This window comes from Limanda limanda, chromosome 12 (assembly GCF_963576545.1).
Source record: "Limanda limanda chromosome 12, fLimLim1.1, whole genome shotgun sequence".
Classification (NCBI taxonomy): Eukaryota; Metazoa; Chordata; class Actinopteri; order Pleuronectiformes; family Pleuronectidae; genus Limanda; species Limanda limanda.
The window spans coordinates 504,625-519,425 of NC_083647.1; the positions used below are offsets into that span (position 1 = coordinate 504,625).

The 14,801-nt window shown below is 40.4% G+C and overlaps 1 protein-coding gene across 1 annotated transcript in view; it reads right to left on the bottom strand.

Annotated features, from left to right (window-relative positions):
* si:dkey-288a3.2 (protein phosphatase 1 regulatory subunit 37) overlaps window positions 1-14,801 on the bottom strand; it is an 89,261-nt gene that overhangs the window by 33,456 nt on the left and 41,004 nt on the right. Inside the window, exons 10-11 of the mRNA XM_061082897.1 lie at window positions 14,192-14,333; window positions 12,993-13,159 (exon numbers count right to left, since the gene is read on the bottom strand). Coding sequence (XP_060938880.1) covers window positions 12,993-13,159; window positions 14,192-14,333 — 309 coding nt within the window. The remainder of the gene's footprint in view (window positions 1-12,992; window positions 13,160-14,191; window positions 14,334-14,801) is intronic.

Sequence of the window (14,801 nt, forward strand, 5' to 3'; positions counted from 1 at the left end):
TGGGGTGAACCGGAGAACAACTGCAGTGAAACCTTAACTACAGACCTTGACTTTGGCTACTTTCCTGTCAGTGCTTTAATAAGATGCCTTGCGATACAGTGTGTCACTGAGAATGCCAGGACCCCAGTGTCTAATGCCAACATTGCCCGGAACCACAAAGGAAGGTTTGGAGAGGGTCTCTCTGACCTCTCCAACTGAACAAAGGGGGGACTGGCATCTGCTTTGATAAGGCTGCCCACTCTTCATTAACTTACCCCACGTCCCCCACCCCAAATACACACGTTTTCTAAGCTGTTGAATGGGTGCTGGGCTGGTACTGGGGGAGAGGTGGCAGAGGTAACAGCTGGCTGCAGTCTTAACGGCATGGCCGTTACATGACCACAGCTTTTTTAGTAGCTTCCAGGACACCAGCTGATCCTCTCCCAGGGTCCCTGTCACAATGATGTCTTCATCCCTAAGTTGAGCAGACAGGACAGGCCTGCAAGCCGGTGGAGGTGACAACAAATCCAATTACCTCCACACCATGGTGCCCGGACCAGCCGAGGGGGTTCGGGGGGTGTTGCAAGGATAGAGGATGAGGGACATTTAAGACTGGACAGTAGGACAAGAGGTGGGACACTGACACTGGGCTGATGCAGAAGCTTAAAGTTTGTCCCCTGGATGATAAACCAGGTGTTACTGTATTTCTGTATTAAAACATCAAATACAGGACAAAGACTGATGTGTGAGTGGCAGCATTAGAGCCTCTCAGATTGCTGAGCTGAGAATGTTAAGTGAAATCCAAGGAATCAAACGTGTTTCACTCTATTTGGAGGGTAACACACCCAGCTATTGTTAAGTTTAAATCTCCATTAACAAATTGTTTCCTACTGATGATTTGGGAAAAAATATATGGAGGGCTCATCATCACGCGCCAATATTGATCTGTCATCAAAACGGTTGTCCCCTGTTTCCATTACAGACAAGAGAGAAAAGTTATTCGGCGGTGAGGATGAAGGGAAGGGCCTGAATGGAGAGAAAAGCTAAATGAGGCAAACTGCCAACACAGAACTCCTCAATCATTACCTTTTTCCTTCACTCTGTCAGTCTCCTCCACCTGAACCCTGCAGTGTGTTCAAGGAATCTCACCTTATCATCCGCAGAGCTTTAGTGTCAGGGGTTTCACCTTCAGTCAGTGACTTTGGTGCCCAACCGGAGAAGATCATTCACCTCTTCTGCTCTTCCATCTCTCAATACAGGGGTGGGATGATCGATTCATGAGCGCAAAAAAGATAGAATACTGGGAGGATATGGGTGTATGCTGAGAGTTTGTGGGGCATTAACTTTTGAGAGTAGTTGCCAAGATATTGCCAAGATGTTTTATATTCATAGTTAAATATTCAGTGCACATGGTGGACAGGGGCAATTTCTGCAGTCAGCCCACCATTCAAAAGTGAAAGGGATATGGCTTGTGGATGAAGGGAGCGGGAGAGATAGACACACATGGGGCTTCATGGTAGTCAGATGAGAGGCTGCCAGCAGCTGATGGGTGACTGTTTGAGCGTGGCGCCTCAGGACATGCCCGTTGAAAGGCGATGCGATCCAATACCCCCACTTATGTGGGGCTTATATACATATGCCCCCCTCTTTTAAAAAGGAGCCCATATCAATTTGCAGAACTTTCTGTGTTTTGGTCATTATGCCAAGTTGTTTGAACAAGCGCCTTGCATGTCTGAATGGTGAATGTGGACTTACTGGGCTATGAACACTGAGAAAAACCTCCTCTGCATAAAAATGACCTAGTGGCTTCTCTTTTTTTTTGAATCCCACTGTGTTTAATTCAAAGCTGTTAAGCGTCTAAAGTTTAGATGAAGAACCTTTGTTTCTGTACTGAAACTATACTTGAAAATGTTTACTGGCATCGGTAAGGTCAATGGATAGGAGAAAAATAAAGATAATACACAGAGATATCTAATCACGACACCAAATAATACATTCTTACTTCTTATGAAGAGGATGACTATATGTTAAAATCACAAAACTCTTACCTCCATTTCAATCTTAGCATAAGCTGTTTTCAGACATGCACTGACCTCCGGACTTTCTGCAGACTTTCTCCAGCCAGTCCCCTAGTATAAAGTCCACAGAAAGTCTTGCAGGACCAATGTGAGAACACAGCAGGAAATCCACAGCAGGATTCATCGCTACTGAGTGGGTGTGTTGATGTTACTAAAGGCCAATTTATGCCTCTCCGTTTTTTCTATTACGGACAGATAAGACCGCCCTATCCGTCGTGAAACGCCCTCTCCGAGTGCTTCGGACAGCTTTTCGTACACGTCTGATTTTTCTAACTATCCGTCTTCATGTTGGAGACCCGACGGACCGCTCTTGGCTGTGATTGGTCCGCGAACGACATAATTTCCGTATGACGTCATTTCCGTATTTCCGGACCTCAAACTTCCTGTTTACTTGTAGCAACAAACACGAACACAACTATGATTCTACGATTAATGTGACGTGTGTGTTAAGCCAGCGGAGTTGTCCGGCTGACAATGGCTCGTTAGAGCACTGAGGGCATGTGTGCACGGTCACATACGGTTATAACGAGCTTTCAAAACGGCGCTAGCAGGCTAGGCTAGCCACCATGCTAACTGCGGTGGTAACAGTGCAAGAACCCGCCGTCACGACTTTAATTCCACTTCTATCATGACACTGTTTCTATAATACCGTCAGGTTAGAAGCAAACACTGGATAGTAGTTGTTAGTGCCGGGAGTCCCTGCTGACTGTGTGTGGAAGCTGGGGGGGAGCTAGCTCCGGGTAGCTTCTAGCTACATGTAGCCTCAAGCAGATTCAAGCTGTGGAATCAGCAACACAGTTCGGAAACAAGACCGGGGAACCGCTGCGCTAAGAAACGATTACATCAGCATCTTGACCCGCTGGGTGTCACTTTATTTAGTTCTGTTAGTTGCCATGGTTCAGTGTGTGGGAGACAAGCTAATATGTAAACAGAGACACGTGGACTTCTTCTTCCCAAATGGAGTAGGCTATTCTGAGCTCCTCTTCCGTTGCGCCACCTATGGGTTTGGCGATGAATTTTTTCCGACGGACTGTGTCGGAGAAGTAAAAATCAAAAAGACTCTTTTCCCCCGCTGAGACCTCTCCGAGAAACGGACACGTAGTAGTATATAAGAGCCTTAACACATGACAGATGCAAAATTGAAAAATACAAAGATTAAACACATATCTCTGATTGAAAAAGCAGTCCAATATGTAGCCCTGTATGAAATCATTAGGATACAGTGCATACAATTAATCTCAAAATAGCATAACAAATGTTGTATTAAAAGAGAAAGTTCATGATAATTAGATAAGTTAATATTATTAAAAATAGTAGTTAGAATAAGGATAAATACGTGATAAAATGTAATAAAAATATGTAGTACAGTTAATAAGTTTAGCTATTTACAGTTAAAAAGTAAATCAATAAATAGATGTGTGGTTAAAAGGCTCTGTGATTGAGAAGACGAGTGACTTATTGATTTGAGTGCTTTTAATGTGAAATCTAACTTTTTCTCAGTGGTGTGTCAGTTATTCAGTTTCTGCATCTCTCATTGGGTAGTAGCAACTTCACAGCCAATCCAAGTCATCTGTCTGGTATGGGGAGGGACATGAAGTGCAGGTTTTGGTTCAGCATGCTTTGAGCAGGTGAGTTAGAGAGTGAGATATTGTCCGGAGTCCTGAGAAAAAGTATAGTGCTGTGGGACACATTTAAGAGGTGTCGTCGAGGTCGACTACTCGTGGTCCTGATATTACTCTTCTATGTAACCTGCCAAAGGTAAATATAATGTGTATGCCTTAAATTGTGAGCTGTAACTTAATGTTGTAGTGGAAAAAGACCGAAGTGTAATGTAATTAGCCACCCGCTAGCATAGCATCATGTGTTTGGATATCATAGCTTTAGCACTGTTGTTGTTTTCAATGCTAAAACGGGCTAACGTTAAGTCGGTACGATTTAGCGTGATGATATTATAGCTCAACAGAGTTCATGTAATTAAAGGAGACGGACGTCTGTGAAGAGAGAGAGAGAAACTGAGATGGTTGCTGGTGGATTGACCCTGCTGTTTTCTTCTTCCCCGGATTTTCGTTGCTGTGTGCTGCCTGTATTTGGATTGTGACTGCCATCACCCCTATCTGTGACTGTCATTGCCCTATTGCTCCTCGTTTGGACCTGTGAGTATTGAACTGATATGACAATGCACATGCTTTTATTTTATGCTCTTGATTGAGTGAAGTGGCCATTATAGTTTTCAGGCCTCACCGCACCCGAGCATCACTACAGGCCTGCAACTGAGTCTCGAGTTCATCATTTCTGGAGTAGGCCCACATGTGATGTTTGTGAGTTAATTTAAAGTTGATAGGAATTGTTTTATGTTGATTCAGAGACCTGTGAAAGGTAAAGATTTTATTTAACCTTGTCAGTGTATTAAAGGGTAAATTGAGAATCCATGGGAACGGTTTAAACAATTTAAAGAGACCCTGTATTTTATTTTGTGCATTTAAGAAAATTCCTCAGTTACATTTCATATAACTGTTATGCATTTATTTTATTTTGTAAATATTTTACTTCTTGAGAGGAGCTCACAACAATTTCATTTATTTCATATTGTAAATAAACACCTGTGAAGGTTTTGACTATTAAAATACAGTTGTGGTGGTCTTTAATATTAATTAGAGGAATTTAAACAAAAGATAAGATTCGTTTCAAATATTCTTCTGAGATCATATTAATTTTTTTGTGTTTACGAACTCAGGCTTAAGAGATCTGGGTTACACATACCGAGAAGAAACAGACGAATATGTGTCAAGAGAGTTTTTGGTTAGGGTTAGGGTTAGCCGACGCCAGTGTCAATGTGCCGTTAATAAAAACGTGTGATCTCTGCAGCGGAATTAATACATTAAGTCCTGTTTCTTCGACTACGCCTTTCCTCACCTGAACGCTCTGGAGATCTCTGTGTTGTGGACTCGTCTGACAAAAAACCTCATGCTACATTCTTCGTGTGTGAAAGACCAATTCCGAAGAAAGTCCGGACCCAATTGTACGAACATCCTCCAGAGTTGATGTTAGAAAATGAATATTGTATTTGCAACAGTTTCACCTTGTTGTCTGTCCTAGAAAACCAATGCCACATATAATTTTTCACCTTTGCTGTTCCTCATTCATAGTATTTTCTTGCCACTAGAGTAGATCTCCTGTTTACACCGGCACACACATGCTCAGTGTACATGAACTGTCATGTGACATGTATTTTCAGCTGTCTTAGTTTGGACCATAGTCTGTTTATTAGAAAGGTTTGGACAGGGAAACATACACATATATTGAAACATATTTTCGTGTGGACGTAGCCAGAGCAGTGTTTCTTTGATCGTAAGTTTTCCATCATCTCTACTCATTGAGAGGATAAAACCTACTTGCCTCAACCCTGTGATTGTGCAGGACGCACCTCTTGAAAGAGTGGGAGTGATTAAAAATGACAGAGAGACATGTCTTCTGTTATTGTTCAAAAAGCTCCACCTCGCATTGTATCAGAACCCGCCAGTCTACAGGGGAACCAGGGCAGGGAAGTGACTCCGCTCCCCTCCGGCCCCAATCCAGAACCCCCCTTATTCCCCTCACTACACGTCCAAGTGATTACACTACACCCTCCAAGCTCTTTACTCACAGACAAACACACACAGGAGCACACACACACATGCTCAGAGGAGCTAATTAAGGCTTTAATATGCAAATGAGAGCTGCAGAAAATTACACAGCTGGCAAATATGCCTGTTTTTGACTGAAAATACATCAGGAGTGCAGCGAGGAGTGTGTTGCTGCTGCTGCTGTTGTTGTTGTGTTTGCAAAGACAGGGGATCCTCCCCTCCCAGCAACCTCAGCCCGTCTTTATTAGAGACTCATCCAGCTTTGTCCCTTTCAGAGGTATCAACGGGAAAAGTCGATTCTGCACAAGTAATGTATTTGGTTGGGGGATATAACAGGAGTTCAATGACTTTGAATATTAATGTACTGTTGACTAACATGTAGATTTGGGTTTGACAGGCACAGCTCTGACTCTCTGATAACTGTCTGGGTTACACAATTTAATTTACTCGGTTTTTAAAAAAAAGGTATAAAATGTCTTTCTACCTCATCTGTAATATTCAAGGGGATAATCTCTCACAGTGCTGTTGATAGCAGATCACATCAAGTCCCTCAACTTCTGTCAGTGTGAAAACAGATAAATATATAATAAATATGAGATCTGTTTACAACAGTGGTGTGTGGAGATTGTAATCACATCTAAACTATAATCATATAATCAGTTGTCAGTCGTCAACCACCTCAGCTCCACTCGCTTTACTGAATCTTACGAAGCGCTGCTTCCACTCCGGCCACTCTCCTGGCTTATCAAAGGCAAAGCTTGTCGGGGGAGCGAACTTCGGCATGACTCCGTTTTTACTTCTGACACCATGTAAAGCAATGCTATAGAGGCTTCTTAGTTGCTTAGCTCGCTTTATTGAATGACCGTGTCCCACAAACAAGCGTCACTTATACACGTCACTTACATGCCCGTAACGGTTAACGCGCAGGCGCATTAAACTACCGTATATGACAGGTTACAAACCTGGCAAAACATGGAACTGCCCTGTGGTCCCAACTCCCCAGAATCACAAAACCTCTGCGTCAGTTTATGTCAATTAGTTGTAATTTGAATACTTGCAAATTCCTGAATCAATTTGCAAAATATACATTATCAACAAACAGGGGTGCTGTGTCAACATTTTGTTTAATGACCTGGGTTGTATTTTTTATTTTGTTCATATTTCAAAGTTAAATAATTCTATACACATTTTTAAAGAGAAATTACACTGGATTAATATACACAAATAAACTCTTTGACTTTATTGCCCTCTTAAATAAGTATCCCTTTTTCCATTTTCTACGCTGATACAAAAAACCATTTGCCAGGGATTTTTTAACTGCATATGACGCCATCGAAGGAATAAATTCACATCACACCAGTTTAAGTTGTTCAGTAAAAGTACTGCTTCTATGGGTCAGGGAAAGTTACAATGACACAATGATTAAATACATTAAGTAAGTTTTAAACAGCCACTGCCGGTTGATTCTATTCTGTTCTGTTTTGTTTTGTAAGCAGGTATAACTATGAATTAAATAAGATGTACAGCTTATAGAATGAATAAGAAGAAAAGAAATCGGAATAATTTAGAAAATGTTTTTATTTTCCATTTTAAGTGTCTGGGCAGCCTTTTTTCAGCTGTACTATGGACTGAAAGTAAAACTAACTATTTCTAATAAGAATTGTGAATTACCACAGAGACACTGATGTTCTCTAGCTAAATCTCAGGTTGTGTGTTACCTGTATGTAGGAGTGAACTGACTTTAAAGATTTAAATTTTTTTTGTCTTTTTAAATGACCTCAAGAGAACATATTTTAATTCTGGATTTACTAGTGGTGTTTTAGTTAAATGGCAATGCTTCCAGTTGAATTTCTTTTGTAAGGTCAGAAATAAGCTGCATTCCAGTGATTCACTTGGTCAAATAGTAGACAACAACAGTATTTCCTTTATAATCTCTAAGAGATAATAGTGAGCTGCATTGTCTGGTGTGTTTCTAGTGGTTGATTGATCTTGTAGCCGTCTAAGCCCTGGTCTCCCAGGCTGCTCCGAGCTGTTCCATACTGCCCTCTGAGGCCTTACTGGGAGGTTTGTTCTGCCTGGTTGCTGGTGTCTGTCTACGTGCTCTTTTCCCCAGAGCAGCAGTGTCATCATGATGTGTGCTGAAACCTGAGTGCCAACTACATGCATGGTCAGGCCATCCTGTCACCTAGCCACCCTAGTGGGACTGACCATGACAGGAGGGGTGCCCAAAAACACACCCAGAGACCTCTTTGTTTCACACTGCTCCAAAAATAAGAACCACTACTCCTTCAAATAGTCCCTGTGCAGAACATAGCAGTCTCTCCACAGACCACATGACGTATCTTTTCTCATACCTCTCACATTCACTGAAATGGGACCTGAAAAAACTTTACTGAGGTGTGGACTGTCAAAATGAGACTCTCAGTGATGCTTTTGTTTTTTTGACCATCATGCTTCCAGCATTTCCAAAAATAATTAATTCAATCTATGGCAGTAACAGACAGGTTGAGGTCTGAGTCACACTGACACTGAAAGACTGAACTTCAAAGCTGCAAAGCTAGTTGTTTATGTTGAGCTTGATTTATGTTTATGGTTTAGTAAATAAAGTGATGTTGCAAAGCAAAAGAACCATGTCTGGCTGTGTGTGGGAGAGCCCTGTGGACAGTGTTGTGCAAGTTCACACCTCTCATGAACTAGTTCAAAGTTCAGTTCATACAAGTAAACATGAATAGTTCACCATTTAAATTCTGAACTAGTTCATAGTTCAGTTAATTTTATAGTTTTAAGGTGGAAAGTGAGAACAGCGCCGCCGCTCCCATAACGCGCACTACGCGCTGTGCGTAGGGCACCAAGTCCTGAGGGGGCACCAAAAAATAGGCAACTGAAAAATCATCATAGTTATAATAATTATGTAGCCGAGCGTTTAGTTGTATCATAGGTCCGGCCTCAGCCGACAAAGGACACAAGAGCAGGTCATGCGCTCGGCACAGCACACACGTTATTCTCTGCTCACTTTGCAACTTCACTCATCACAGAGCCCACTTCCTTTAAAACCCCATTTCAAAATAAGAGTCACTACCAACAACCCGCTTAGAACAGGAAATACAGATCAACCCTCAACAATAACGTCATTAAATAAAATAGCTTACAATTATAATGGCGATATTATTTCAGTAAAGAAATATTAGGCACCTTTAAGGCATGTATATCACAAAACAGGCAGAACAAGAGATCTATTTAATTGCTCAAAAAAAGTTACGATTGAGATTTTACTGTTAAACATTATGCATTTTACAAGTAGGCATAACGCCAGCTAGATGTTACTTTACTTTACATTCTGTTATGCTTTTATATTAGATTAGATTCATCAAATAGTTGATAAATAAAGGGGGAGAGCACCTTGGCTGCATGCTAACAGTATTAAATGTTTATAATTTTTTCGGTATAAGATTCTTTGTTTGAATATTTTGATTTTGGACTTGAATGTGTGTTTTAGTTCTACATAGTGTGTTTACAAAGTAAAGTAAAATTGTGTGAATTATCTGCTTCTAAATCTTTGCTTTATTGAAGAAGATTGCTAACTTGTATACTTCTGCTTTTAAGTTTGTATTTATGGATGACTATTTAATTTCTACGAAGATTTTGCACATCCCAATACTTGTATGTATGTTTTGGCTGTTGTGTGTACTGTGTTTACAAAGTAGATTTTCCTTTTTCGTTTTAATAAAATGTTAAACTGCCAGAAACAAACGTTTTTTTCTCGGGGGGGGGGCATCATTAAGGAGTTATGCTTAGGGCACCAACATGGCTAGCAGCGGCACTGAGTGAGAATGAAAGACTTAACTTGTTTTTTAAAGAAAACTTTATCCATCACTACCCCTTGCCTAAAACCGTACTTCATACTTATCAATTCCTAAATGAAAGTTTCTTTTAAAACATTTTATTATTGCAAATTTTGCCTGTTTATTTATTCATACCCTGCAACCAAAAGGCACAACAAATCCTAGTGCTATGCCTTGCTATGAAACCAAACATTAGGCTAGACCTTATGTTCTATCATTTAAATTGATAAAATAAATGTGTGTGTGTGTGTGTGCTGTGTTGGAGCACACACAGTTGCCTGCTCCTGGTATTTCATGCTGGCCTGATACGATGATGATTTATCAAATTAACATGACGTTCCCTCACGTTCACGTTCAACATATGAAAACTGATTCATAAAGTTCACTGTTCGGGAAAAATATGCACGACATGCACAACACAAGAGCTGCATGCTGCTCCAGAGCCGCGGGTTGCCGACCCCTGGCGAAAGAGCGATTTGTTTACTGCTCCGCCGTTAAAGAGATGCGGACGTCAAAACATTAGTTCGGCTATAATATTATATCCGCCATGCATTTCCCCCTCCCGGTCCCGCGCCCACACGGTTTGAGAATCACTGGGCTGCATCGCGGAAATGTTACGGGCACTGAGGAAAACTTTCCGTAACGTTTTAGCTAGACCTCGGATAATATGAACGTGTTCACCATTCAAATTCATTATTCTTCATTAAGTTGCGTTCAGTACATGTTCAATGAACGCATTCTTTTGAACTCGTTCATGCAAAACTCTACCTGTGGCATGGTCAACTACCAACTGCTAAAATAACAGATTTTTCAGGTTGAAAAAGAAAAAGCTTCTAGGCTTCTAGAGGTAACGAATATTTTAACTGGGTATGCTCTCCTTATTCAGACACATGTTACTATCTTGACAGTGAGCCTTAAAATAACAAGTGCCCTCTGCTTCTTTCTGGGTGCTCAGATAAGCTACATTTACTGTTGTTTATATGACATAGTTTTCTGTATGTAAAAGAAACAAGTTATAGAGAGAAAGCTTTAGAGAGAGTTTACATTAACTTTTTCTAATCCAAGGTGTTCCAAACAGATAATTATGTTTTTTGATTAAACCGTTTAAGGGGTGTTTACAGGGCTGACATGTGACTTCTTTCGAATGCTACATATCCAACAGACACCAAAGTCATGCATATTAGGCAGAAAAATGTAAGGTGTATACATGTAAAGCTTGACCTAAAAATGCAGTACAGTTGAGTTAAAATAACTTTATCCTAAACCCCTAATAAAAGTTCTAAGTTGTCCTTTTGGCTTCTTCTCAAAGATCAACGACTCCCGCTGTCCTCCTTCACAGGAACACTGAAACAAGCTACTACACCACCTTCCTGTCGCACTACCATTTGAGGACACACACACACACACACACACACACATCATGCTTCTGTAATTATCATTCAGTAATAACAGCTACACCTAGCTGACATGCAACATTTAAGAGAGGACACTCCAGTGTTATCATTGAACCCCTGTGCTGGGGAGCAGCTGAATGGGAGCTTACACTGGCCAAATGCAAATCCAAATATTTAAGTATCAAACAGGTAAACAGCCTCCCTTGTCTGACCCGTGATTCAGAGAGTGTTGGGCAGAAGGAAGTTTAGTTAATTAGCTGGGCTGACAGAGTCCCCTGATTAGGATGTATAAACATCTCCACCTTACAGTGGCTACAGAGACAACTTGCCCCTTGGAAAAGGCTTATTTCCACTAGGGCCAGGGTATATGAATATTTTATTAGGGTAAATAATTAATAATTAACAGCAAACAGGCCAGTGATCAAATGGAGCAGCGTGGCAACAGACATGAAAAATCTGACTCTTGTAAACAAAGACGAGAGGACCCAGATTTCCTCCCCTCATGAAACCTTTTTTTCTCTCCCTTTTAAATATGCGCATCTTCAATCACCCCCTGCAAAGCTGTAAAACTAAACACATACTGAAATACATGTATGAACACACAAACACCACATCAGCGACTGTAAAATACAGACACAAAGGGCTGCAATAACCCCCTCAGTCACTCAGTCACATACATGCTCACTTATTTTATGTCACAAGATTGACATTTTTTTATGTATTCCTTGGCGACCCAGGGAATGTGACTTAGCAAGAACACTTGATCTGGCCACCCGCTGTTTTGTGATGGAAAGATTAGCTTTTTAATACAATTGTTACTCCTCCCACCTGTGTATGCCTCACCAAGACAAATCCCAGCTGTGTGACTCCAAAACCTGACAGAGCTTAAAAATTCCCTTATTACCATTCGCTTAAAATACCAAGCCACAATAACTCCCAACAATGGTGGAAATGCTAATCACGTCTCTCGACGGCTTAGAGTAGCATGAAAACCGAGCCACCAATATGGGGGCTTTGGTGCATGAGCAAAAACTGAGGAAGTAGAAAAAAGAAGACGTCCCAGCTTTAATGACACACATTCACAGAAGCATCAGGACTCTTAAAAGCTGCTTCTCCAAAATCTGGCACATCTTGCCGCTTGACTCTAGCCAGAGGAGACATTTCATAAAAATCTGCCTTAATCGTGTAAACAACACGGAGACAAACAGAAAACCTCTGCAAACAAAAATAAAACAACTTTGGAAGCTGTGTACGGATCGCCTTCAGAGTTAATTTTAACGTAAGCATCCCGTTCCTTGGAGATTTTAATTAATGCTTTAATATGCAAATACGTTAGCAGAAATAAAATCATGACAAACAGATGGCAAGTGTGGGTAATTATTTTGTGAATCCAGCAGGGGCATGTATTAAAGTTATGGTATCGTTTTCCTCAGGCCTCTGTAGCCATGGAAGGTAGAGAGAGAGAGAAAAAAACACAAGTATGACTGATGAACTGAGACACAAATGACTTACTTGTGTCGAATGGTGGCAAATCTAGTCTAAAGCCTAAATCAAGTCACCAATATCCCATAATCTAAGATGAAAGGGGGAATTTAAGAGAAACATGCCTGAATGAAGGCATCAAGTCATTTGACTGCCTACAGAGAAACTCACACTTGCCTGCACTTTTCCACCAGGAAGGACACAGGTCAGTTATAACAGAAATCTGAAATCACCACTTACATTTTTTGAGCTCTGCAAAAAAAAGAAATCTTCATTCACCAATCCATCCAATCCAAATGTTTAGCACTTGAAGAATGAACTTGAAAAAAATTACATTTCTGTAATGCAGTTTCTTGTAACCTATCATTGAACTTATTTATATCTGTGCTTAGCTAAAAGGATGACAGAATCTGTTTCAAAAAAAATCTCTAGGTGTTAATCGCATTTGTACTAAGGCACATTTACTTTTGTCTTTATCAGTAGTCTAGGTAAAGTCTAGACGCTGATACCAAAAACCCATGATTCAGAAGAGGAGCCGCTGCACAAGTCCTGAGGACCAAACATGAGAATCAGAGAACTGAGAATTGTACCTACCTGCTCCTCTGGGGTTGCATCATCCAAATCCAGATGAGTAAGAGAATGGTTGATCCTCAGGGACAGACACAAGGCCATTAGGCCCCCAACCTTCAACTTGTTCTGACTGAGGTCAAGGCGCTGAATGTGATGGTTCTCTGCAAGGAACTCGGCCAATGCAACAGCACCTCCACACAAGAAAACACATCAGACACACATCAGAGGAGCATATAGCTGCCAGGCCTGTTTCAGCTTAAAAACGTATCTTGGCTAAGTACCTAAGTGACCTATTTTACCAAGAGTGCACTGTTAAAATGTGCTGAATTCAGGCTTTCCCATATATCAGCGTTTATGTTCACCAAAATGCACAGGTACTTACATTTTTATTTTAAAGAATAAACAATGCAGAACAGATGTACATTTATGTTGACAGTTTACATTAATTTTCTTGATTAAGGTGCTATCAAACCTAAGTGTTTAAGTAGTATTCTGCTTAATACTAAATACATGTTACTTGTCTTTAAAATATAAATAAATCAACAAACAGTTTGAAATGTTAAAAAGCACCACAAATTAAATCACAATTTCATATAGAAGCAATTTATTATCTTATTGATTTGTTGCCTGACTGCAAACTAATTGGTAACTATATTGAATATGAATTTCCACCAAATCATCAGAGGAAGTTTCTGAGATGTTGATATTTTCTGGTTCTGTCCTAGCAATCTGAATTTCTTTGAGTTTTGGACAAAACAATGTTTTCAAATGTCAGCTTGGTATCTTGGACATATAGTGTGATTTTTTTAACAATATTTTAACATTTGACAAGTATAAGAAAAGTAAAATGAAAAAACAATCTGTATATTATCCAGTGATAGAAACACTTGCTAGTTGTGGCCCTATCTCTATTTAAACTTTATAGAGACACAAGTGGTTAATGTTAAACCAAAGATGCATCACTCTTATCTTACTTGACTGATTTGAATGTTTGCAGAGACAAATGAATCACAACAGCATTAGTTTATTCCATGTCTTGATTACAAATATTTGACTAAATTTGTCATCAAATTAATGAGAAATTATAGTAAATCCTATATTTAGTTAAAATGATATAAAAAAAAAAAATAATAATATCTTGATGAAATCTTTGGCTCTTATTTCAAACCAAAACAGACATATCTACTACATGCAAAAGTCATACAGTGTGTTGATTTGTGTACCTTCACAGGTGATGTTAGCTTGGGCCAAGCCGAGCTGCAACACTGAGCAGTTCACCATGAGAGGTGTCCTGATCACCTGGATGCCCTCGTTCCCCAGGAGGTTCTCAGCCAAATCCAGGACCTGAAGGACCTTCAGCACAGGCTGCAAAACACAGAATCTGGGTTCATTTTGATTCATATCAGGAACTTGAATCAGGATTTTACATGTAAAAGTATGTCAGTCTGGTTTAAACGACTTTACCCAACTATATGTCCCTTTTTTAGACTTTACACTGTTGTGTGCTATTTCCAGTGTGCTACTGAGTGTGGAAATCAGTTACCATTATTGTCATGTGGTGAGTATTATTCATTTTCAAAAGATTTCCTCTACTGTTAAAACTTAGAACTTCTGTTTCCAACTCTCCAGAGCCACATTAGCATGGAAGGTTGATTAACTTTGGTGTAGAAAGTTGGGGGTGTCTTGGGCGCAAGGGGCCTGTGTTCCCCAACAGCTTGAGGAGTATTGTGCCACCCACTCCTTGGCTGCCCCCTCGCCTCGCCACCCTTGTTTAACTCCTCTGGTCACTGCTCTGAAGAGAGAGAGCATGGGGGCGGAAAGCCATAGAAAAGC